This window comes from Bactrocera oleae, chromosome 3 (assembly GCF_042242935.1).
Source record: "Bactrocera oleae isolate idBacOlea1 chromosome 3, idBacOlea1, whole genome shotgun sequence".
Lineage (NCBI taxonomy): Eukaryota > Metazoa > Arthropoda > Insecta > Diptera > Tephritidae > Bactrocera > Bactrocera oleae.
The window spans coordinates 64,231,470-64,258,172 of NC_091537.1; the positions used below are offsets into that span (position 1 = coordinate 64,231,470).

A 26,703-nucleotide genomic window follows, 5' to 3' on the forward strand; every position below is an offset into this window, starting at 1 on the left:
ACAAATGGTTTTAGCAACTCTATCGACGGTGTGAAATCGGGTGACAACTTCCAATCCCCATATAACGTTACCGTTAAAAACTACTAAAAGCGCGATAAATCAAGCACTAAACACGCCAGAGACAATAAATTTTATCTCTTGAATGATATGAGATTACTTTATAGGACCAGCTTTTAAAATTTAGACAGTGGGCGTGGCATCGCCCACTTTTAGGTGAATAGCCATACCTGGGGATCTGCTTAACCGATTCCAACCAAATTCGGTACATAACATTCTTCTGATATTTCGGCGAAATCGGATTACAACCATGCCTATTTCCCATATAACATTATTCAAAATTCCATCTGATTCTTTCACTTTCCACTATGCAAATCAAGCAACAATGATTGTATCGGGCTAAACCTTTGCGTGAATAATGCGTTTAAAGTATGCCACCTTGTGACCAAAAATTCTTTAAAGCGAACCAAAACTCTTCAAGCTCCTAGGTACTGAATATGTGGACCCCAGTGCCTATAGTTGACTTTTTACCGGAAATATCGGTCAATGTGTAAAATATATAATTGAAATTCAAATATTAAATGGTTTTTTCAGTAAATATCTGAGCAACAGTTAATACTACTTATTAAAATATATAAAGAGATATCAAAAGAGTATACCATTTTACTCTGCGAGAGTATAAAATGTTCGGTTGTATCCGAACTTAGCCCTTCCTTACTTGTTTGATTTTTTATAAAAAATAATATAAAAAATGTAAGTTTACTATTCATTATAAATCAAGTTGCAATATTTCACTTAAGCGGGTAGAGTTTCAAATTTTTCAAATACTCAATTTATGATATCGAGTTGGTTCCTAAGTACATACGTAGGAGTCAAAGGGCCAAACCACTCAATTACCAACAGAGTTAAATAAGTCTCTTCATGTGAAATAAGTGTACGAAAATGTATGTATAAATTCACTGCAGTTTGCCAATTACAGCAATGAAAATTAGCTTGTGCGCTTCCTCATTTAAATAAGATCTGAAACTGCCGGTGTTAAATTCCGAAACCAAGCGAAAAATATTCAACAACAACGAAATGAATATGTTGTCTTTCGCTTGCGAAAGTTTCTGTGAGAAAAAAGGAAAAATTGACTACGACGGGCATTTCTTGTATCAGTGAAATTTATGCAACATGCAAGGGCGTCCTACATATTGCAACTCCACACATTCCACACACACACGAATAATAAAATAAAAAAAAAAGGAACAGAGAATGCATAAACGGCAAGCCACACGCGTTCCCACTCTTGAGATCCGGCATATATAAATGTGCCACACCACTGTGCAACTTGGTGGCGAAGCAATCAATGGGTTAATGCCGAAATAATTTATAGTCTCGTTACCCATTTGCATTGCACTGCGCTGCATTGCAGCAACATATTCCTGCACTCGGCGGTGGCTGCCACAATCGTCAGTCGGCAGAGACACATGCACTCGCCGCGGCTTTGTCGTCAGTATGTGCAAAACGTGAGGTTGAGTACAAAAATGGAATACAGGCACACACTCTCACCAGCAGTCGTGACTCAAACTTATTGGGCCCAGTTCGGTGATTGTTGCATATAACGAACGGTTGCGCATCTATTTATGGCTTTATGTTGCACTCAAGTGTATCCTTTTTGAAGAGGCTATCATTGAAAACGAAGTGGAATTTGAAAAAATGTCTGTGTGAACCTGCCGGTATGCTCACACCGTTAGAGTGTCATGCCGTTGGTTAATGCTGCTGCAGCGTTTCCTGTTTTCATTTTGCGCGCTTGTTGGTTTACATGGACCTTTGTCTTTTATTTGTGCGTTATAGCGTGTTAAGGTGCGTTTGGTTTATTTTGAACGGCTGTTGTGTACGCAGATTTCGAACTACACCGTTCGCTCTTTTCATCCCTCAAAGCACTGCTTGTTCTTGTACTTGCCATATTATCATTGTAACTGTTATTTCTACTTTCCTCATACTCTCGTTTAGATTTTTTAGATTTGCTGTTGTTATTGTGGCTATCAGTTTCTATAACTTGCTTTCCATCTGCTACCACGTTTGTTTGCATTGGGACTTCTGCTCGATTAAGCCGGACGGGCTCGCAGTGGGTGACTGAGTGACTTTTCCCACGAAACACTCTGGCCATTTCAGCTCTTACCACTCTCGGTCACGTGTTTCGTCACGTGTTTACCGCGCTGCAATTACATTTTCAATATTCTTTTTGCATTTTTTATGACTTTACGCTTAGTCGGTTTGTGTGTTTACTATTCACTTAAGCAGTTATTATTTATTTATAGATTTTCTAAACTGCGTTATGACGGCCACAAGAGCCGACTTAATTACGGAATATCTTCTTTTGTGGTTGATATCGATTTGAAGTGGCAACGGCAATGATAATAAACAAACTTCTACATACATATATTAAATAACTCTATTTTAGTCACGGTGGGACTGTTAGGAAGAAAGTCGGACGGGTTTACAGCTTTTTTGCACACTTTAAACTAAACTACATACATATGTAAATGCAAATACACAATACAAAAGTTTGTAAGCGTCATACAGTTAATGTCGCATAGCTTCAGTGATGGGAGATTACTTAATCGAAAGATTAATGATGCTTGGTCGTTTCTCTGAAATTATAGTTTTGTTTACGAAAGGACTGTCTGCCTCACGTCGGCGGCATATGTATGTATATACATTGTCTAAAATAATTTTGTATGCGTACAGACGCCGCCCGTCATCATTATAGCATAAACACAATACGGGCGACGGTGAATATTCGTCATACTGGTGATTCGAACATACGATTGTATATGAAGATTAACACAATACGCGACGGCGCGCTTTTCACGCGAATTTCGCCCACCATGACGATTTTTGAGATAGAGCTATTTCTAATTTTATCGCTGACCGCGGCGGGAAAAACGGCATCGCCATATCAAAAAAGAAAATTATTTTCAGTAAAAATATGAAGGATTTTCAAAAAAATTTAAGAAAATGTCTACGTTGGCAATATTAAGATTGTTTATGTTTGGTTTCGTCATTTATTGTGATATTTTTGAGCGCTGAATATACAGTAGCTGCGACGAAAATTGTTCGTATTGTGTTTTACACGGCGGTAACACTCGGCGTAAAATCCGTCCGACTGCGTCGCCGAGTACGACGAATATTCATCGTCGCCCGTATTGTATTTAAGCTATTAACCTAGTAACACCATCGTTTCGAAGAGCTTCTCCTGTTTACATTTATCCACGCTTCGTCGCGTTTATGACAGGCGTTTATTCAAATGCTTATCATTTCAACTTAGTATTTAATTCGAATTCCAACCACATAATTCGCTCAATGGGTTTCATTTGTAATGGACCATTGTCTTATCATAAGGGTGAGTGGCGGGAGTGCTATATAATTTGCATTCATCAAAAACTAACTCATAGAAAAGATCTAGATCCCTCTGCTAGGGAGTAAAATTATGATCTTCCACTGAGTCGAATACTCTGACCAAATTTATCGGTGCTAGTGAAGAGAGGTGTTTCTCTATTCATAAATTAGCCTCTGCTTGCTCTATTTCCAAATATTTTAGGAGGACGAACACCGTTTTCCACCGCTGAACCTTAATGTCGAAATATTTTTCGATATTGCAATCTGATTTTTCATATATAGAGGACTTTACTTCCTGAATCTTTCTATTTACATTATGCTTAGATGAACCGATGCCCACAGCGCTCTTCTCTTGGAAGCATAAGTACTCAACTAATTCTATGCTAACTGAACCTTTTCTACCGAAGCGGTAATTTTAGAATTAAAAAGTCAAAGAACCTTTACTGACTTTTTCCGACTAAGAACGCCGTCCTCTTGTACATTTTAAAAAACTCAAACAAATTTGCAGGTCTACGATTTATTTATGTACCTATAGGTTTACTTTTATTTTGAATATATTGGTTCACCTTTTCTACATGCTATGACAGTTGCACCCTTTTCCTCCACCGCCGCCTCTACCGCCAGGATATAGAATTGGCTGTATAACCAAAGTGGGTTGGAACACCTTCGTTGGTGGTGCTGGTTGAGTATAGACTGGTGCTGGATGCACTGGGCGTGGTGCTGGATGCACTGGGCGTGGTGGTGGATGCACTGGACGTGGTGGTGGATGTACTGGATGTGTTGGTGGATGTACTGGACGCGGTGGTGGATGTACTGGACGCGGTGGCGGCGGGGCGGGATGAACAGGTGCCGGTCGGGGCGGTGGATGTGCGGGATACGTTTGCACAGGTACTATGATGATTTGAGGCGACCTTTGCGGTGGCGGTGGTGGCGCTGGATGGTAAACCACTGGGGGCGGTGCAGGTGCTGGGTGGTATACAACTGGTGGCGGTGCCGGGGCTGGATGATAATATGCAGGCTGTTGCGGTGCGGGTGGCAGAAATGGATTCTTTTTAAAAGTACCACTTACTCTGGAAACAGCCAAACTGACTAACAGAGTTTTTAATAATATTGCGAGTGGATAAATCCGTTTCGTTTGATTCATGTTAGCTGCTTCAAGATAGCTGATTACTTAATATTGAAGGCGAATCGCCGATAACTTGGAATTTATACAAAAATCTTCTTCTACTTCGTAATTGTTATTGGTGAATCGTTTCGAAGAAAAATTATTATTTTAAACAATTAAAATAGAAAACTTGTAAACAAAGTTTTCAATAATACCAGCATTATTATTTTGTTAGCAAATTTCGTATGGGAGTCCCCGGTACTCAATAATCGATAATTGAAAACTAATCATATATGAAATTCCACTAATTATAATATCGCTGTAACACTTAGTAATTTAGTGATATAATCTTCATATAATGTAATATAAAGTTAATTATGTATGTTACTTAAGTGTGATCTCAAGTACCACGAAATGACTATAATGTGTTTTCCCTTTACCAAAGTAAAAATATATTTTTTTTCTATTCTGTTTCTTTGTGATTTATGTTTATTTTAATATTTATTGTGATTTGTTCGCGTTGCTCATTTGCCATGGCGATCAAGTTGAGGCATTAGCTCCGGCTCCCTCACGTTAAATAACCGACACAAATGTGACAAACGTCACAACAAACTTTATGATGACAACACATTTGGTCTGTGTTGTCAGATAATACACAACGAAGCGATTCGAATGGGTATGAAATGAAATATAATGAAATGAATGTATTGTGTATCTTGATAAGTGGCTGAAAGTGCATTCACGCACAATTACGAGCGAATACCTCAAATAATAATGACCCAGTGATGTCAGCAATATGGATTAATGACTGCAAGAATATAATACGAGGAAAAGCAAATAATGATCCTGTCCTAAAATACTGGGTTGTTTTTAGAGATGAAAAGTGTTGCATATAAAGATGTGGAATTTCGACGCTGTATTGTCAGAGAGTAATACATATACCTATCTGTATATTTAATCACTTAATATAAAATTTTCGAATTTAGTTCGAATGTGATTAAGCAAACTTCCGAGAACGTTTTAGATAATATTTTATAAGACATTTTCGCATATAGCTCTAAATATGTTTCAGACTTAATTTATCCAAAGCTATAATTTATTATTTGGCCATCCTTAATATTATTGTATTTAAGTCCGTACTGCTAGATCCGGCAAATTTTGTACCGCTGATTAGTCTATAGATGAACTGATACTTTACAGCTAAACTTTATATATAATGTGATTAACGAACTAACATTAAACAAAATTATCAAGTTTATTTGGATAATATGTATATATGTATGCAATAACATTTCAAAAATCAAGTATTCCAAAAGACGACAATACATTTGTTTTCTTGCAGCTTTATAGGTATTTTGCTGCCTGGATTACAATTGGATTCTTCCAAAAAAAATAAAGCGAGGAGGTTTTCTTACATGTAGGTATATTCTATGTTGTCAATTTTGTGGTGGAAATGTATGATAAATCGAACAAAAGTTGTCAATATTCTATATAAAGTATGAAACATCATAAAAATTTTGAAAATCTAGGCACATCTTATAGCGACATCGCTAAAAAACTAAAAAGACAAAATCGTAATTGATATTCATATTTGAAAGATATAGTCACTCTTTATCTTTGTAAAGAAAACCCAGTAGTGGTAGATAACAGGGATTTGAATCACCGATTACAGCAAAAAAAAAATGTTTAGTTATTTGGAACGAAATCTAGGACTATCGCCAAAAAAGTGCAAATTTCACCTTCATATGTACAGAAAGTACATGCCTATTTTTGATTGCGTTGTAATGGAGGACGATTGTTACGTAAAAGAGAACTTTAGACAAATTCTACTGCACTAGTTTTACATATGCAAAAGAGGAAACGTTTCCGGCAAATTTAAGAAACAAAAAGCTCTACAAATTCCCGAAACAAACTGTTTTTGGCGGCTATTTGTCAGTGTGACTTAAAAGTAAACGATTTATCAGGTATGAAAGTATAAATCATTTACAGAAGCGTATTTTGCCTTTAATTAAGCTTTAATGGGTCCTTAGTCTGGGAAAAGTGGCTTTAAAGTGGGACCAAGACAATAAGAAGAGTGGGACCTGTTCCTTAAAAGGCGAATCTGAACTGGGAATTACAAGGACATTATCAAAGCAAAACTATTAAAGACCCAAGAAGCTGAAAAAAATGAAAGGCAGGTTATTCCAATCCAATTTTTTTCGTGCACATACTTTGTTATTACTATTAGAGTTATATAGATATATGATATACATAAATGATCATAGTGATCAGCCCCGTCCGTCTGTGTAAGTGATACCTTAAGTACAAATTAAGATATCTTGATGAAACTTGATACACTAGATACAAACTGCGAGTTACATAAAAGGTACCTTCACCCTATTACCGCCTGGAATGTGAGAAGGTGAAAACAGGTGGAAAGCGAGAAAGAGTGGAGTAACGTGACTGATATGTTTTATTTCGGTTATTTTCTATGGGTAATGAGAAAAAGTCATTACTCATATACAGATGTACCTCGTACTGAAAATTAAAAGATAAATTATATTATATTAGATATTGATATAATTAAAGTGCTGAAATAAAAATTGAAATTAATAAAAACACAAAAAAAAAAAAATGAAAATAAATCATATATATAGGTATAGTATATATTATATATATACTAGCGGACTAGACAGACGTGTTAAGATAGTTATGTAGGTTAGGAAAATTTTATGAAGAAGTATGTAAAATATTTACTTCGAAACAGTAACAAATTTTAAAATAAATAGTTTTAAGTAATATCCGTAAAAAGAAAGTAATGGATGTACCAAAAAGTAACAAATGTGTTCAGCCGGCCTATCTTTTATGAATCTTCAATTAGATATGTATCGTATAGAGCAGCATAACAGTATGAACGTTTAGACCTTATACACTATACACATGTCTATAGTCTTCATAGTTTAAACTATACTTATGCTATTTAAACTATACCTATCTATCAGGCGCAACCGAAACTCAAATATACTTTTGACTATCTGACACGACTGCAGCGCAGTCTGCCGGAGTTCTAATTAAAACTTTCTAACATCAACAACAATTTATAAATAAATAAACTCATTGTTAAAATATTATCTCGTTGCGAATCTAAACCATTCTCAAACCCCCTTGAATACACACAAGGAATTTCATCAGAATCGGTTCAGCCGTTTAGAAGGAGTTCAATTACAAACACTCATTAAATAAGAAATCACTAATAAGAATACACTAAAACTAAAAAAGTAGTTATACAACAACCAAAATTTCGCGACTCACCGTTTTTGGCCCTTTAGCCGATGTTCGAGAATTTGGAGAAAACCAGAGGAGCCGTTCCTGTTCATTAAGTATGGGGATGAACTGCGAGCAAATTAAGCTGAACGTAACTATATTCATTTATAAGACTTTAAAGTAAAGAGCAAACTTATAGACAAAGCAAATATTGCATTCATAAACAACAATGAACCAGTGGATTGGCTAAATATTAAGAAAATATTAACATAAATGAAAGTTTCGAAAATAATAAATAAGCTACCAAGTAATCGCAAATTGGTTCTTCAAGCAAGGAATCGAACTAGTTTACTTAAAACTAAAGAAATGGTAATTGAAACCGATTGTTTTTATACTCTCGCAACCTGTTGCTACAGAGTATACTAGTTTTGTTCACCTAACGGTTGTTTGTATCACCTAAAAATAATCGAGTTAGATATAGGGTTATATATATATAAATGATCAGGATGAAGAGACAAGTTGAAATCCGGATGACTGTCTGTCCGTCCGTCCGTGCAAGCTCTAACTTGAGTAAAACTTGAGATATCTTTATGAAACTTGGTAGACATGTTTCTTGGTACCGTGAGACGGTTGGTATTGCAGATGGGCATAATCGGACCACTGCCACGCCCACAAAATGCCATTAATCAAAAACTAATAAATTGCCATAACTAAGCTCCACAATAAGATACAAGACTGTTATTTGGTACACAGGATCACATTAAGGAGGGGCATCTGCAGTTAACTTTTTTTTTAAGTGGGCGTGGTCCCGCCTCTAATAAGTTTAATGTGCATATCTCCTAAACCGCTAATGCTATAATAACAAAATTTACTGGAAGCAAATGTTTTTAGCACTTCTATTGACGGTGTGAAAATAGTTGAAATCGGGTTTCAACTCCGCCCACTCCCCATTTAACGGACTGTTAAAAACTACTAAAAGCGCGATAAATCAAGCACTAAATACGCCAGAGACATTAAATTTTATCTCTGGGATGGTATGAGATGACTGGGCGTGGCACCGCCCACTTTTAGGTGAAAACCCATATCTTGGGATCTGCTTAACCGATTTCAACGAAATTGTAGTGTATAACGTTCTTTTTATATTTTGATGTCATAGTGCGAAAATGGGCGAAATCAGACTACAACCACGCCTACTTCCCATATAACACCATTTTAAATTCCATCTGATTCTTTCACTTTCCACTATGCAAATCAGGCAACAATAACTGTATCGGGATAAAACTTTGCGTGAATAATGCGATTAAAGTATGCCACCTTGTGGCCAAAAATTGTCTAAATCGAACCAAAACTGTTTAAGCCCCTAAGTACTAAATATGTGGACCCCAGTGCCTATAGTTGACCTTCTACCGAAAATATCAGTCAATCCACAAAGAAATCTCAAACGAGTATACTATTTGACTTTGCGAGAGTATAAAATGTTCGGTTACATCCGAAGTTAGCCCTTCCTTACTTGTTTTAATATATTTTAATTCTAAAAATCAACAAAATAAAAATCAATTTCAATATATCATAGAATGATAATATTAACAGAGATAACTATTTTGGTAATAGAGATAACAAATTTGGATTTGGTTTGGAGACCTTAAACAAAATTCTAATACTAGACATATATCAATAACTTGAGGATAGATACACATTCACATGCACTAACAAATTCAGGAAACTTTAATCGACAATTTACAAACACCAATTACTATAATCGTACGCCATCTTCCATGACTAAATAAACAACTAATAGAAACCGAATATCTTAAATTGAATATTCAAGGTGAAGTACAAGAAAATTTTCATATGCCAGCCACAGATCTCTTCCCTATATAATTGTCAAAACTCAATCAATGCCAATTAAACTACTTATTGATTCCGAAGCAGGAACATCGGGCATTAGGAACAATTGATTTCACTCTTCTTATAGCGCTAAATTTTTTTTTAGTTCACAGCAAATATTATATGAAATTTATAAAATAAAATCTATAATACATTCAAGATAAACTAATAATTGAATTCAGAAGAAATTGATTAACTTAAAATGTTATATATACCACGAGGGTGAAAAATTGTTAATAACAAGTAAAACCAACACAAAATACCTACATACGTCTCATTATGCCCCAATTTATTCAATAATGTATAGAGTTCAGAAATCAACAAAAAATTGAATTATAGTTAAATCTTCCACCCCTTATAACGGCCCGATTCGGGTCTACTACCTACTTTTAAAGAAAAAACACAGACAATTCAAATTTATTAGAGAATGTTTATTATCATTTGAAAGAATATTCTTTGGCATTTATTTTTTGAAGCTCATCTCTTTCAAATGTTAGCCGCCCCTACGTCTCAGAAGGTCCATCCGTTGAGTCCAATTTACGATGACTCGTTCGAGCATTTTGACTGGTAACCGGCGAATGACGCGCGTGATGTTTTGCTCCAAGGCTTGAATCGAAGCCGGATTGTCCGCATAAACTTTAGACTTTACATATCCCCACAGGAAAAAGTCTAATTATGTGATATCACTGTTGGTGGCCAATCGACCTGTCCAAAACGTGAAATTATCTGCTCACCAAAGTGTTCCCTCAATAAATCCATTGATTGATATGTGGGAAGTGGCGCCGTCTTGTTGAAACCAAATATCGCCGAGATCAGCTTCAATTTCAGGCATCAAATAGTCGATTATGATGGCGCGACAATGGTCGCCATTGACGGTTACGTTCCCACCAGCATCATTTTTGAAGAAATATGGACCGATGATTCCGCCGGCCCACAAATCACATTATACTGTTGTTTTTTCTGAATGAAATGGCAGCTCTTGAATCTCTTTTCATAAAAAATTTGAACAATTTGTAAGCGTTGTTCAGGCTTCTTCCCATGATAAAATGACAAACAATGCTGAATAAAAATAACATGACAGCTTGACACGACTCAAGCGTGATCAATAAAAAGACTATTGAAAAAGGTACCTCTACCAGAGAACTTAAAAGAACGAGAAGGTGCAGGTTCGACAGCGAACATTTGTAAAATTTTATCAATTAGTTCACCTCATACGCAGGAGAAACAAATAACATTTCTCGATTTTATAACAGCGGTGAATCTTTACACATACACTCTCTTAACATAACCAACCGGCGAATATTGAAGAGAATATAATATGTATGCCAAACTGGGAATATTGGTATGCCATTTAAAATATATTCCCTTTTATTGAACTATTATTTATTATTTTTTAAATTATTTTATGTTAATTCATTTTTAATTTATTATGAGAAATATATCAAAATACTTTTAAATTATTACTAGTAAATTATTTTGATATATTTCTTAAAATAATTCATGTACTTGACACCATTATGGAGTCATAAAAGTACAGAATTGTGTTTTGCCGTCGGCATTTTCATATCATGTGTACATGTAAACAAATATGAAAGAAAAATATTTATAAATTTGTCTACAAACAACATATGTATGTAGATATGAACACTCATTACTTCATGTGAAATCTCCGTTGACACGGTCAACCAATGATCGAAGCTCACGTTTTTTGCTTTTATGTCAAATTTGCAATCTTTCGCATTTTATCATGCCTCATTTGTGCAAAAAAAAAAATATTTTATCAATTTTTATCATAAAAATCGGTTATATGACAAAAAATAATCATGCATATGTGTAGTGGCATTTGTATTTTTTGTTTAAAGTATTTAATTTTTCTCTTTATGTTGGGTGATATATACGTATTTTGTCAGAGAACGATAAATCCCTAAAAGTACGAAGGAAAATATAGTAAGCAAGCCTAAAGATACCAAATATGATTGTAATCCACTGGGTTTCTTAGAATAATGTATGTTGAATTTGTACACAATAGTTTTTAATATAAATTCTGCTATTCGGGGCTGTTTATTGGCGTACCCAATTTATTGGGAAGTACACACTACTGAGTTATTAACACGTCACTTAGAATCGCCTATTTAAATAAAAATATTATTATATTAGGTAAAGTAAAAAGTTCGTTCGGTTTTTTATTGATTTTTCAAAATATGATAACTTTGTGTACATTTGTCCGATTTAAGTCAAATATGCGCCGTTTTGTTCGTAAACTTGTTGCCAACAAGATGCCAACTTCATTATACCCCTCTCACAGGCCTCTCTTGAGGCCAACTTCTCACCATTAAGCGCGTTCGCCATGGACAGGAAAAGATGGTAATCACTTGGTGCCAGGTCCGGACTATAAGGTGGGTGCATTAGAACCTCCCATCAGAGCTCCAGGAGCTTCTGGCGAATCACCAAAGACGTGTGTGGCCTGGCGTTGTCCTGATGGAACACAATTCGGATCAAAGATGGCCTCTTTTGGATGACTGCTGCATTCAAGCGGTCCAGTTGTTGGCAGTAGAGGGCCGAATTGAGCGTTTGGCCATAGGGGAGCAGCTCGTAGTAGATGATTCCTTGCCAATCCCACCAAATACACAGCAAAACCTTCCTGGCCGTCAATCCGGTCTTGGCCACCATCTAAGCCGCTTCCCCGAGCTTTGACCACGACCTTTTGCGCTCGATGTTGTCGTAAGTGACCTATTTTTCATCGCCAGTCACAATCCGCTTCAGAAACGGGTCGATTTTGTTGCGATTCTGCAGCGATTTGCAGATGGAAATTCGGTCCATCATGTTTTTTGCGTTATCGGGCCCATAAACTAAATTAATGTTTTCAGCCGCTTTGGCTGCTTTTTCGCTTTGATCGAAGAAAAATTGTAAAATATACCGAATTTTCTTTTTGTTGGTGTCCATCTTTGACGAGCGCTCACAACGAACTGAGTAAATCAATCGAAAAACTGTCAAAGACAAACTTTTAGCGCGAATAAACACGTTTTCAGAGCCGTATAGTATGACATGATGCGACACGTAACACTAGTACTATGGACAATAACGCCATCTCTTAGATAAAAACCGAACGAACTTTTTACTTGACCTAATATTTATATGTACATACATAATTATAAATTATTATGTCGATCGACATGGTATAAACGAATCGAATTAGTTGATGTGGCGCTCAAGCCCAAAGACGAAACGAGTATATAGCGCGCAGGATCATTCTTGTTGAAATGAATGCTGTTATATCGAATGAGGTGGAGAAGCTGAGGGTGTGGTATGTTGTTTTGCCCTAAGTGTTGATGTATGAGTATCATCGGGTAAGGTGTATTGTGGTGTATTCTATTAGGGTGGGTCATTATTTTTCTGGATGGAGCAGTGTATTGGAGGGGAGAGTTTATACTATTTTAAACAGCGGCGGAAAAAAATTAAACAAATGAGAAAGAAACAAAATTGGTTCAACAATTTTAAAATATAATTAACCCGGCTTTGTCTTTTGTCGATACTCATAATACTATATTTTTCGCATCTTTTTTGCGATAATATTTAATATTTAACATTGCAATCGTATTTTATATTTAAATAAGGCACAATTTTACTAAACACATTATTTTGCATTCTAAATTTAATATCGAGCACATTAGAACTTTTCTATAAATAATGGAGTCAAAATTAACTATAAGTTACATACATAAAGAAGAGTTTTAAATATTCATACCCAAGTTTTCAATTATTTTGCAAAGTTTTGCTATCACTTTGCATGCAATTAAGTGTCGGTAAAGGCTTCCAACAGCAGCCAACACAAAAACTAGGCGTGAGTTTATAATGTTTACACACTTCTTCCACCCATGCGAGGGTATATCTTTCCTAACCATAAAACAAGTACATTGCCTTCATCATTACTACCAACCGTTCATTAGACGTTACCCGCCATTCGATATTTTACTTCGACTAGTTATTTTTGCTTTATAAACATAATTAATTGAGAAATTCTTATGGTATAAACCACTTGAAAGGGATCGTTTTTTTGCTTGCTTTAGGAAAGTTTGCGCACAACTAATTTGCATAAACTTTTCAGTGCAAAGTGGCCTACCCGAGCACCGTTAAGTTAGCGCCGCAAAGATTTCTAACAATGCAATACAACCGTTTTTATATTAATTTTCTATCAAAAACACCAAACCGAATGCCGCCCCACCCGACGCTTCACCCATAAGTGATGAATCACTTATATATTTAGTACGGTGCGCAATCGTCGAGTTGACTAGAATTTTTTAACCCGAGGTTAAGTGGTGAAAATTTGCAAGTCAAAGACGGCACGCAACAATGCAATCACTCGCACACCTACGAACACCACACTCTGCGCTAAAACATCTATAGGTGTGTGCTGAGTACGCCTAACTACCCTACAAGAACAGTGATGGTCATCTGACCAGTAATATAACAGTCACAGCTGAAAAATTTTGTCAGCGCGGAGAACAAAGTCTTTATAATTTCTTATGCAAAAACTGATGTAAGCTAACGCATGTGTGTGACTTTGCATCTCTCTCTAACGCATGGATATTGTTTCACTATATATCTATACTGCCCACTCTCATGCCTTTTCCGGAGTCATTGCTGATCATAAATCCATTAAAGCTTAAAATTGTCAGTTATGACTGTAAAGCTATCATAGCTGCAATTTATCAGTTGTGGCTGTAAATCTATCACAAGTGAAAAATTCTTTTGCGCAGTATATAATACAAATTTTATTTTTATACAATTGACGGAGTCTTCTACAAGAACAGTGACAGTCATAGCTGAAAAAATTTTGTCAGCTCGCAGAACAAAGTTTCTATCATTTTCTTAAGAGCTTTGTGCAAAAACTGATGTAAACAAACGTATGTGTGTGACTTTGCATCTGCCTTTAACATATACTTATGTATTCGGAATTGATTCACTATATATCTATGCTGCTCACTCTCATGCCTTTTTTTGAGTTATTGCTGACCATAAATCCATCATATGTAGCTAAAAATTGTCAGTTATGACTGAAACGCTATCATAGCTGCAATTGGTCAGTTATAACTGTAAATCTATCACAAGTGCAAAACTGTTTTGCGCAGTAGATAATGTAATTTTTATTTCTTTAAAAAATTCAAAACATTTAATTAAAATTGATTATAATAATATACATACATAAACAAAAAAAAGAGTGTAACAAAAATATAATTAAATAATAAATTATGAAAAGAAATTTTCCCTTAATTCCACGCTTGCTCCTCTCAAAAGCTCTGCTGTATGCCTAAATAAAAATGAAAATTATATAAAACAAGTAAGGAAGAGCTAAGTTCGGATGTAACCGAACATTTTATACTCTCGCAAATTCAAATGATATACTCGTTTTAGATTTCTTTGTGATCTTGCCGCCTTGTTCTATGCTGACCGATATTTTCGGTAAAAAGTCAACTTTAGGCACTGGGGTCCATATATTCAGTACCTAGGGGCTTGAACAGTTTTGCTTCAATTTAGATAATTTTTGGTCACAAGGTGGCATACTTTAAACGTATTATTTACGCCGACATAATCATTGTTGCTTGATTTGCATACAGGAAAGTGAAAAAATCAGATGATGTTATATGGGAAATAGGCGTGTTTGTAATCCGATTTCGCCCAGTACTATAACATAGATATATGATAAGAATATTATGTACCGAATTTGGTTGAAATCGGTTAAGCAGATCCCAAGATTTGGTTTTTCACCTAAAAGTGGGCGGTGCCTAACCTATCGAACTCGATTAGTTTTAGGTGATACAAGCAACCGTTAGGTGAACAAAACTATTTTAGTGGTGGTTTAGTCCGATTTCGCTCATTTTCTCACTGTGTGATGGGATGGTTAAAATAATTTGATGTACCAAATTAGTTGAAATTCATCAAGTAGTTCCGGAGATAAATGATTTCGCCGATTTCATGCATTTTCACACTGTCGAAAGAAGTGTCAAAAATATTTATTCTGCGCAAATTTGGGTTTTATAGCTTAAATGGTTGAAGAAAAATATACATTTAACTTATTAAGAGGCGCACCACGCCTACTTTTGAAAAAATTTTAAATCTAGATGCCCCTCAGCAATACAATTTTCTGTACTAAATTACAGATACATATATAATATATCTTAATTAAGTGCTTAGTTATAACGTTTTATAAATTTTCGATTAATAGTGTTTTGTGAGCGTGGCAGTGGTCCGATTACGCACGTCTACAATACCAAAATTCTTATGGTGTCCAGGAACATGTGTACCAAGTTTCAGCAAGATATCTTATTTTTTACTCAAGTTACAGCTTGCACGGGCGGACGGACGGACAGACAGACAGACATCCGGATTTCAACTCGTCTCGTCATCCTGATCATTTATACAAGTATACACATAATCCTATATCTATCTCGATTAGTTTTAGGTGATACGCACAACCGTTCATTGAACAAAACTTTTACTATTTATTACTATTACTATACTCTGTAGTAATATTTATATTGCAAGTGTATAAAAATTAAGTTAAATATTCATAGCGCAGTTGTACGTGTCAAGGGGTCAGTGGTCGCGATATATCGCTACACAGTCAACAGTCGAGAGGCTTTTGCTAACAGGCGTCAACTATGCCATCAGCGATAAAGATCCATTAATATGGCGCCTCCCATCATTTTCACTTCAACTCAACCTTTCCGGAAATGGACACGGATGCAGATGTGAAATAAAATATCCCAGTGCGCTCAAACACCATTCCCTACACTTATACTTCGCTATTTAACTAAATTTTTGACGTTATTTAGATTTTCTGTTTTTATAAAGAGTCAGTTATTCTTATGTTGTTGTTGTGTCTTATGTGTTTGTAAGTCCATTCGCGCTTCGTTGTAGTTCGCGGCACACGATTTCTATGCAAATTTGTTGACAATTCGACTTGCAAATGAGTAGCTCGCGTGAACGCATTAGCAGAAATTTTTCCGCTCCCCGGTCGCCGTCTGCCACGAGTAATACACTCGAAAAAATATACAGATTTTGCTGCATGCGAGACAAAACCGTTCATGTTTTTTTTAATCAAATGAAAGGTTGCTTGTAAAAAATTCCGCCACAGCCATTGTAAATTATTAATTATACAATTCTGATGGAAAAATAATAAAACAATTACATGAAGGTTCTAAATACCAGTGACAGAAACTTCCCACCGCCCGCGCTTCAATTATGGCAGTTGCCACGGTAGATGGGAATACTTGACGCAGACCATATGCGGCACGGCTCAACACCTCTTTGAGATGCTGCCAACGTTTGGGTCATAAAGCGAATTTTGCACGCAAATCGTAGACGTTTATTGTATTTGTCTATTAGAATTGTCGCTTGCCCCACGAAAGCAAACAACCAACTAACCGAGCAAATGTCGTTTGACTCTCAATGTTTATGCTGTTTTGTTTTTCTGTAACGCCTATTCAAATGCGATTAGTTCATTTTCTAACTGCGACAAACATTTCGTAGTCCACCCGCATTACAATTGCAAATACTTGACAGAGAATCTGGCACATTTTCAACTACTCCAAAGGCTTTCGGCTTACGGCTTTCCAATTAGTATGTAAGCTCGGTAACAGTTAAAACTTTTGGGTCGAGCTTTGCTGATGATGTAAAGTTTGATTGTTAAACCGTTCAGTGTGTGTTCATTTGTATATGTGTATTTATATGAGGATGGATCGGTATTCCTAAAACTCTTGCAAGGGTTTATGAAAACAGGCGGCAGTATGATCGTGGTAGAGTAAGTATACATATTTTTTAAAAATAATAATAGGGTTCCTTGTACTCACAAGTGAGTCCCAACTAATCATAATCATCAACATGTTGCATTTAATAAAATTCTTAAGTTGGTATTAAAATTGCATTACATTAAAACATTGGGAACATTTTTCGACTCCACTGGGCGAAGTACCCAGCCTTACTCGAATGCTTCATCATCATTTCAAACACATTCGCTGATTACACTTTGTCAAGTTTCTTAAAGTCAGATCGCAAATGTAAATGCTTTTTAATGCCCTCATAAATTACTCAATTCCTTTTTTCTTAAAAGCAGAAGCATTTTTGGTCAGTTCATATTTGTATTTCGATTTAGCCTTTAAGCTGTCGGTGAGTGGTCACAGAAAAATAAAGATCTAACATTCATGGTCGAATAATATTCCTTCAGCTTGAACCCATCTAAATTGAAATACTCAGCGCTGATTGTTATACCTATATAGCAATCTTTGTGGCTCGTTGAGATTCTACATATGTACATCATTAATTTGTATGATTGTTGTCCAATAAACACACATATACATATAGGTACATATCTCCTCATCGCCCGCGGTGTATTTAGCATCTGAGCACGTTCAATCCTCCAATCGACCAACTCTTCCAAAGAAAAACAGTTGGCCTTATCGCTTGGTTGCTGACATGAGCCGCGAGGCATTGAGCACATTAAATGCAAAGTAATTTCGTATGTAAGTATATAATACATATATTGAGTGTGACAGAAAAAATTATGTCTGTACATTAAAATGTGACTTCGCTTCGAAAATAATATGAATCTTTTTCGGCCGATAAGTATGCTGGGAGGAAAGACAGCAATTAATAGAATTGCTAGTAAAGTAGTTCACTTTTCGTTTTGTATTTGGAATAATAATATAAAATAGTTGCTATAATCATTATGTTATCTACTAGTCTATCGCAACTGCTGAGAAACTGCTTTCTTGCCCCACTGTCTTCCGCCATAATCGAAATTCATAATCCACTGCTTGTTGCTAGGCCTGTTCTTCGATCTGACTGAAGCATATGAGTGATCGCTGGCAATTTCAAACAGCACAGCCGCTCTACATTCGAAATGGCATTCACAGTTGTCAGACTAAATTATTAAAATAATTAGAAAATTTCTTTTTAATGTAGAATCTGGGGAGCACTCGGCAAGAGGCATCCTATGCCTGCTAACTTTCTACAAATACAAATGTCAAATTTGCCGAAGCCACTTTCAGTTTTTCACGTGCATGACGACCAAGTTGCAATAATTGATTGTGTCTACAATATTTTGTTGTTTCATCATTTGGCTAAATTAAAACCAAGCAAAGAATATTAGATAGTGGAAACTGTAATGATTATTGAATTAAAGTTTGCTGCACAGATTTACAGAATATATAGACTAAAATTCTCTTTTAATTTAAAATATATATGGTCACGAGAAAAAATTAAATAGTGCGGTCTTTCTCTAGTAACTGAAGTATTGAGATTCATAGCGAGTTATAGTAGGCTATCATCTACAACTTAGACTTTTTGGTTTAAAAAAAAGACGATTTATACAGAGAAATTTTCAGCTTAAATATTTAAAATTATTTCCCGAAGATTTGCATTCGGCTAGGTGCCACAAATGCCAATAATGATTGATTCGATTCGGTATTCAAGGGTGTGATTTTTGTTAGTGCCGTATTCTCCAAAATTAGGGGTTAAACTTTGAGATAATATTTAAGGGTAAACATTTAATCATTTAGAGCGAACTTGTCGTAGTTTAGATTTATGAAGGATGTATGTTGCGTGGTTTTCGTTTTTGAAGGAAAATCTTTTTTTTATTTGGAGAAATGTGGTAATATGTCAATCGCTTAAAAGCATGATATTCAATTCAGATCTACCGTCTTGGCAACTGTACAATGATCAAATGACAAATACATTCCCCCCATAAAGGCTAGACCGGTATTGTCTTGAAAACATGTGTAGAGTTATAGCTGTAGAATTGTGGTATCAATCAATAGTTTGCAAGCAACAAGTGTCAAAGAAGTACTAACAGTTAAGAGTTACGTCGCATAGGGGATAATTTTTAGTTGATTGATTTGTTGAAAGCCAATCCAGACTACATTTACTACTGTATGGTGTTTCAAGGGTTTTGTGAAAGGGGCGACAAATTGATTGCTTGCACATGTTAGAACCTATTTCATATTATACTCACTGACGTTTGTATAATTTTATTATTATTCTTATGTCGCCTATGCTCGCCGCCTTGTGATGATTAACCCAATTAAATGTGTACTCCACAGAACCGATATGAAGAGCCATTCCTTTGATCAGTACCAGAATAATGTGTGAATGAGTGTGTGGTTTGAAGAGGCCGCTGTGTCGGGTTGCCACATCACTTACAATCTGATATTAAATTGCCTTTATAATTTTTATTGTTTTCGTTTATAATTTCGGCATCGGCGGTTAGACGCGCAAGCAGTGGGAAGTTGACAGATGCATTAAGCACTTTGTGCAAACAGCGGCGTTGCAATTAAAACAATAACAAAGTTACGCGCTCGATTGCGTCTTATGGTTTCTGCATAATTTCCCAATTCTTCGCCCCCACTTGAGACTGTTAAATTTTAATTGTGTGAATTAAGGCCGAAGTGGTAGCGGGAAATGTACATATGTACATTTAGGAGTATTAAGAGAAAGATGCATAGGCGCACCGCCAGCTGTTGCATTATTGAAAGTGCAGCGTTATGGTATTCGAAAGAATGCCCGCTGCTAATATCACTAATGCTAGCGATGATTATGTTTTGCCATGTTAATGCCATTATATTATATATATGCCATTATATGATTTTGACGTTTGATCGCTGTGCCGCGACTAATGTATGGTAACAGGCAATGCGATCGATTTATCAAGGCACATGAAGGGACTGTTTTTATATTCTTGCAACTTGTTGCTACAGAGTATAATAGTTTTGTTAACCTAACGGTTGTTTGTATCACCTAAAACTAATCAAGTTAGTTATAGGATTATGTATATATAAATGATCAGGATGATGAGATGAGTTGAAATCCGGGTGACTGTCTGTCCGCCCGTCCGTCCGTCCGTCCGTCTGTGCCAGCTGTAACTTGAGTAAAAATTAAGATATCTTTATGAAACTTGGTACACATGTTTCTTGGTACCGTAAGACGGTTGGTATTGCAGATGGGCGTAATCGGACTACTGCCACGCCCAACAAACGCCATTCATCAAAAACAAAATTCACTGGAAACAAATGTTTTTTAGCATCTCTATCGACGGTGTGAAAATGGGTGAAATCGGATGACAACCCCGCCCACTCCCCATATAACGGTACTATTAAAAGCAACTAAAAGCGCGACAAATCAAGTACTAAACAAGCCAGAGACATTAAATTTTATCTCTTGGATTGTATAAGATGATTTTATAGGAACCACGTTCAAAATTAGATAGTGATTTTAGGTGAAAACCCATATCTTGGGATCTGCTTAACCGATTGCAACCAACTTCGGTACATAATATTCTTCTCATATTTCTATGTTATAGTACGAAAATGGGCGGAATCGGATTACAACCATGCCTATTTCCCATGTAACATCATTTTAAATTCCATCTGATTTTTTCACTTTCCAGTATACAAATCAAGCAACAATGATTATATCGGCGTAAGACTTTGCGTGAATAATACGTTTAAAGTATGCCACCTTGTGACCAAAATTATCTAAATTGAAGTAAAACTGTTCAAGCCCCTAGGTACTGAATATGTGGACCCCAGTGTCTATAGTTGACTTTTTACCGAAAATATCGGTCAACATAGAAAAGGCGGCAAAATCCACAAAGAAATTTAAAACGCTTATATCATTTGACTTTGCGAGAGTATAAAATGTTCGGTTACATCCGAACTTAGCCCTTCCTTACTTGTTTCAAATATTTTTGAGCACTTACACTATTAACATGCCCATAGAAGCGCGATCATGTGTGATAAAGTTTCTTTATGAACTTTGTGTGCATATACTATATATTACTTCTATGCTGCTGCCTCGACATGATGTAGTCACAGTGTTTTAATTAGACTCGTAAATGTTTTTAATTACATTAGATACGGCTTTTAATCGCCCTACTCCGTCGACCTAATGGGACAAGTGTAAAGTGGCGCTAGACACATATGTACATACATATGTAGAAATGCGAAATACATCTAACCGCGTGAATGAGCAGATGATAACAACAATTTACAATTAAATTTATTGCGTAATATTTATTCTATTTACTTAAGATTACAATGAGTTCCGCTATTTTAGCTTTTCTTTATTGGAAGAAAAAATGAAAATAACAAAAGGATGATAATAAAAGACCACAGTAACCCATTAGATGCAGCAAGGGAATCGCATGTGAAGTTTGACTTGCATTTCTTGTAGGCCTGTATACATGCTTATTCTGCAGATTATTATTACATTATCGACTGAATAAAGACGTATTTGAGTGTTAAATTACGTTTTGTAAATCCTCCTAAAATGTCTGGATTTTTTCATGCACTCAAAAATTATGACATTTAGTGTTTTATTCTTTTGTTTTCCCTTATAGAAATATAAATAAATTGATTAAAGTAATTAATTACTTAACTTGCAATTCAAATCTGTCAGCGATTATCGTCTTGCCTTGTTTCTGATAACAAAACCGATCAAATTGGTTTCCGTGACACCCAAAACCGATACAATTTCTGTTTCGAACGTCAAACCAATGATATAAGTTTCAATTATGATTCCGACAACTATCAGATTCTACAACACCCCTGACATATATATGTACTTATGTATATTGTATAAAAATCTACTTTTTAAACGAATATGCAGATACATAAAAAAATTAGCTAAAGTTAGAGCTTGGTGCGTATTTGGTTACACAATTATTGTCTGTAAATTCTTAAGGACATAAAAGTAAGCATTACAATATGACAATTTATTCAAGTGCTATGTGTTACAAATCATACGCGCCTGCACCGAAATAGTGTGATTGGACACCGACCGATTTTTACAGAAATACTAGAAGACCCCCGCCACGCCTTGCTGTGGCTAAGGTATAATTAAATTATATTGAGTAAGCAGTTTTATTTAGTAAAATGTTATTGTCAAAACTAGTTTCAGCATTTTTTTCTGTCTATATAGCTCGATTACCGAGCCAGTTATGATTCAAATAATTATTTTGTGCGACTGGGAAAATACGGGCAGTTAATTAATTTTGTCCGTGTACAATATTGTTGAAATTGGCTGGAAGTTTAGGACATTTCGTATTTGGTTGTAGTTAGTATATGAAATCTAAATTCTATTCTGATATCTAACTTATATATATTATTATTAAATACTTAGAGTAAAATTAAATCATCACTGGTATTATTAATATTACCGTCAAGGTCAGTCCATTTAATTGTGGCGAGTAATTTCAAAAATTAGTAAATTAGTGCGATCGAATTTAAGTAAGTAACCACATTTCCGAAAAACGATGCTCTTTCAATATAGTCTATGGCTGTGAATGACGTTGACACGTTTCTTTCTGAGACAGAAAAAAACAGCCAAATCGGTCTAGCCGTTCTCAAGTTATGGCGTGACAACGGGAAACGGGTTTTATTTTTATATACTTGTATATACTTAGATTTTGCGCGATGTGATCTATGTACATACATACATATGTAGCGAGATAATTTTTAAGTACGGATTAATAGTTGTTTTACTATTCTAATTATATATATTTGTTTATATCATAATTATACATTAATTATAACCTTCTTTTTTTCAGGTAAGCGCCATATAGTTGTGGAAGTGTTAACTTACAAATACCTTGACTGTAATAATAAAACACACATTTTAAATTTTACCAAAGGATTTAACTGCGAAGGACGTCCAAACTTAATTTTTAGTTTATTAATGGTATGTGAAAGTCATAAACTCAATTTTCGTTTTACGCAAAACCTTAAGTCGAAGGTAGGGTATTTTTAAATATCGGTGACCGAAATGCTGAGACTACCGAAAATGGAAAGTTTTTCAAGGTGTTTGGGTGTGCTTTGAAAGTTATTTATTTGTCATGTAAAATTATCCACGATTATAATCTGATATTGGGAAGTAATTGCCTTAGATCTTACACTGGAAGCTTCACTTAATTTATGACAATAGCTGTAGCCAAAAATAACTCATTAGAGGAAGCCTTATTAATGAATTGAAAAAATTTGGTATAAGCCAAGCCTTAACAAGTAAGGAAGGGCTAAGTTCGGATGTAACCGAACATTTTTTACTTTCGCAAAGTCAAATGGTATACTTGTTTTAGATTTCTTTGTGGATCTCACCGCCTTGTTCCATGTTGACCGATATTTTCGGTAAAAAGTCAACTATAGGCACTTATGGTCCACATATTCAGCACCTAGGGGCTTGAACAGTTTTAGTTCAATTTAGATAATTTTTGGTCACAAGGTGGCATACTTTAAATGTATTATTCACGCAAAGTTTTACCCCGATATATTCATTGTTGCTTGATTTGCATACTGGAAAGTGAAAAAATCAGATGGAATTTAAAATGATGTTACATGGGAAATAGGCATGGTTGTAATCCGATTTCGGCCATTTTCGTACTATAAGATAGAAATATTAGAAGAATATTATTATGTTGGTTGCAATCGGTTAAGCAGATCCCAAGATGTGGGTTTTCACCTAAAACCACTATCAAATTTTGAACGTGGTTCCTATAAAATCATCTTATACCATCCAAGAGATAAAATTTAATGTCTCTGGCTTGTTTAGTGCTTGATTTATCGCGCTTTGAGTAGTTTTCAACAGTACCATTTTATGGGGAGTGGGCGGGGTTGTCACCCGATTTCACCCATTTTCACCCCGTCGATAGAGATGCTAAAGACATTTGTTTCCTGTGAATTTTTTTTATTATAGCTTCACTGGTTAGGAGATATGCACTTTAAACTTATTAGGGGGCGGGACCAAGCCCACTTAAAAAAATTTTAACTGCAGATGCCCCTCCATAATGTGATCCTGTATACCAAATAAGAGTTTTGTATCTTGTTTTAGAGCTTAGTTATGGCAATTTATTTGTTTTTGACTAATGGCGTTTTGTGCGCGTGGCAGTGGTCCGATTACGTACATCTGCAATACCAACCGGTACCAAGAAACATGTGTACTAAGTTTCATGTAGATATCTCAATTTTTACTCAAGTTACAGCTTGCACGGACGGACGGACAGACAGTCACTCGGATTTCAACTCGTCTCTTCATCCTGATCATTTATATATATATAACCCAATATCTAAATCGATTAGTTTTAGGTGATACAAACAACCGTTTGGTGAACAAAACTATTATACTCTGTAGCAACAAGTTGTGAGAGTATAAAAAGGATAAGAAGAGGAGTGTGACTTAAGAAAAAAATTATGGACAGAAGAGAAAAGTAACAGGAGTAAGTAGAATTGAGTTATCAAATCACATTATCGTACAGGGATGCTAAAAAGTGGACTATAAACCTGTTTTCATTGGTCAACAAATTCAATATATTACTTACTTCCTGTGCTGTGTTTTCATTTAAATTTTCCGAACACATCTGTTTCTTTTTCACAAGTACTCATGATTGATTGCAAAAAGTATTTGAAAGCACGGAAGGGAGAGGATATGGGCTACAATTATACTAAGTTGCATACTAAGGGACAATTATAGCAAAAGGAGCAGTCTGTAAGTCAAAAAGTTCCCTGCAACAGCAACAGCAACAAATCTCCCCGACCAATTGAAGCTGTTAGGCGTAAAAACGCGACGCATGAAGCAAACTTACGTTAACGCAAAGCAATATGGACGTAGACAAAAAATAGAAATTGTAGTAAAATGAAGGAAACATAAAAACGAGATAAAATTATTCCATGGAGAGTCGTCGTCTTCGCGTTAATTCAGCAGTCCGGTGGAGAGTTGGACCATTCATGAAAACGTGAACTTCGGTTGAGTTGACTCGTGAAGCTGCAGTAGTAGAGTCACTTAAAAATGATTTAAATGCTGCTGTTTTGTGTCAACGTGATTTAGGTGTGCAGCAACACAAAAACAACAATACAACGCACCAACAAAAGGGTACTTTTACACAACGGAAAATAGATGAAAGCGCAGAAGAAACGAAAATGAAAGTCTGAAGTGATAAATGTTTAGTTTGTTGGTGGCACAGGTGAGCTGGAGACTCATTCGGTTTGTCATTTCTTCTTGCTGGGGATACGTATGTGCAACATTACCACGAGTTTTTCTTTGTTAGAGCAACAAATACAAGTGTAAAATTCTCCTTTTTGTCTCGTGTATCACTTGCAGATATATTTGCATTGCAGGTGAAAATTTTTCGATATTACAGTGGTTGAACCAGAGAATTTAGTTGTTCTGGTTGAACATCAGTTGCCATCGGACTGGATTTTACCAGGTCGGCGTACTTGACACCGCTAACTTTCATTTGGGATCGCATGTTGACTTGCTCCAATTTTTTGTGGTACGCTCCTCCGTTGTAGACTCTGTATATATAATATTAGAGAAACCTAGTTTGTGGTGACTTTATTTTTGGTAATTCTATACGCTTTTACAACTTGCAATGCTGTTGTATGCCTGATATTCGTAAATTCCTTACAGGGTTTTGTTGTGTTTTTTTGGCTAGATAAAATTCCATGCTTCCACCGAATAAAATATGTTATACATATATGAGAATGGCAGATTGTGGGTTTTGGTGTCGAAAAATACGGATAATGGTTAGTTAATGAATTAGCAGCAACAGCTCATTTAACAAGTAGCGAATCATAGCTGAATTCTGATTAATGTAGTTCTGGCAAATCAAGTATTATTAGTATATTTAACCACTGGGATATTATTGCACGAATAATTAGACTTTGTGCCGGTATATGTTAGGTTAGATGGCTGATCCCTCGTGGTCGTCGTAGTGGAGGTCATGTCGTTGCATTGTAGGGTTTAGTTGGTGCTTGGAAAATACAGCAGAAACATTTTAGTTTATAAATTATAGAGAAAGATACGAGGTGTGTTCAAAGGAAAAGGTGAAATTTGATTTTTCGCGGGCTGTGTACATTCGATTATCGATATTTTGTTTTTATTATAAGCGGACACATATGTTTCATGTGCTTGCCTTAGGAGCCATTTTTGATTAGTAGTATGTTTTTGACAACAGAAAAGGTTAGTCACGTTTTTACGTGCTCTTCGATTTTTGACTTTTGAAAGAAATGAATCAAAGAATATGTAAAAAATTTTGCGTTAAAAAT

At 35.6% G+C, this 26,703-nt stretch overlaps 2 protein-coding genes across 6 annotated transcripts in view; one reads left to right on the plus strand and one right to left on the minus strand.

The window, feature by feature from the left end:
• drl (derailed) overlaps window positions 1-26,703 on the plus strand; it is a 160,319-nt gene that overhangs the window by 43,755 nt on the left and 89,861 nt on the right. Inside the window, exon 2 of one of the 5 annotated variants that reach the window (XM_070106749.1) lies at window positions 5,829-5,903. The exons of 3 other annotated variants lie outside the window; for them this stretch is intronic. The gene's annotated coding sequence lies outside the window, so the exon portion shown is untranslated. Of the gene's footprint in view, window positions 1-5,828; window positions 5,904-23,213; window positions 23,348-26,703 lie in introns of those variants that run through there. One more of the 5 variants, XM_070106750.1, reaches the window with a different exon arrangement.
• LOC106618520 (uncharacterized) lies at window positions 3,883-4,554 on the minus strand. The gene has a single exon (XM_014236308.3). It carries the CDS (start codon window positions 4,523-4,525, stop codon window positions 3,953-3,955), a length of 573 nt encoding a protein of 190 aa, XP_014091783.1. The 5' UTR covers window positions 4,526-4,554; the 3' UTR covers window positions 3,883-3,952.

Excerpts from the sequence above, each read along its gene's own strand:
- LOC106618520 (XM_014236308.3), bottom strand. The coding sequence starts at position 4,525 with ATGAATCAAACGAAACGGATTTATCCACTCGCAATATTATTAAAAACT.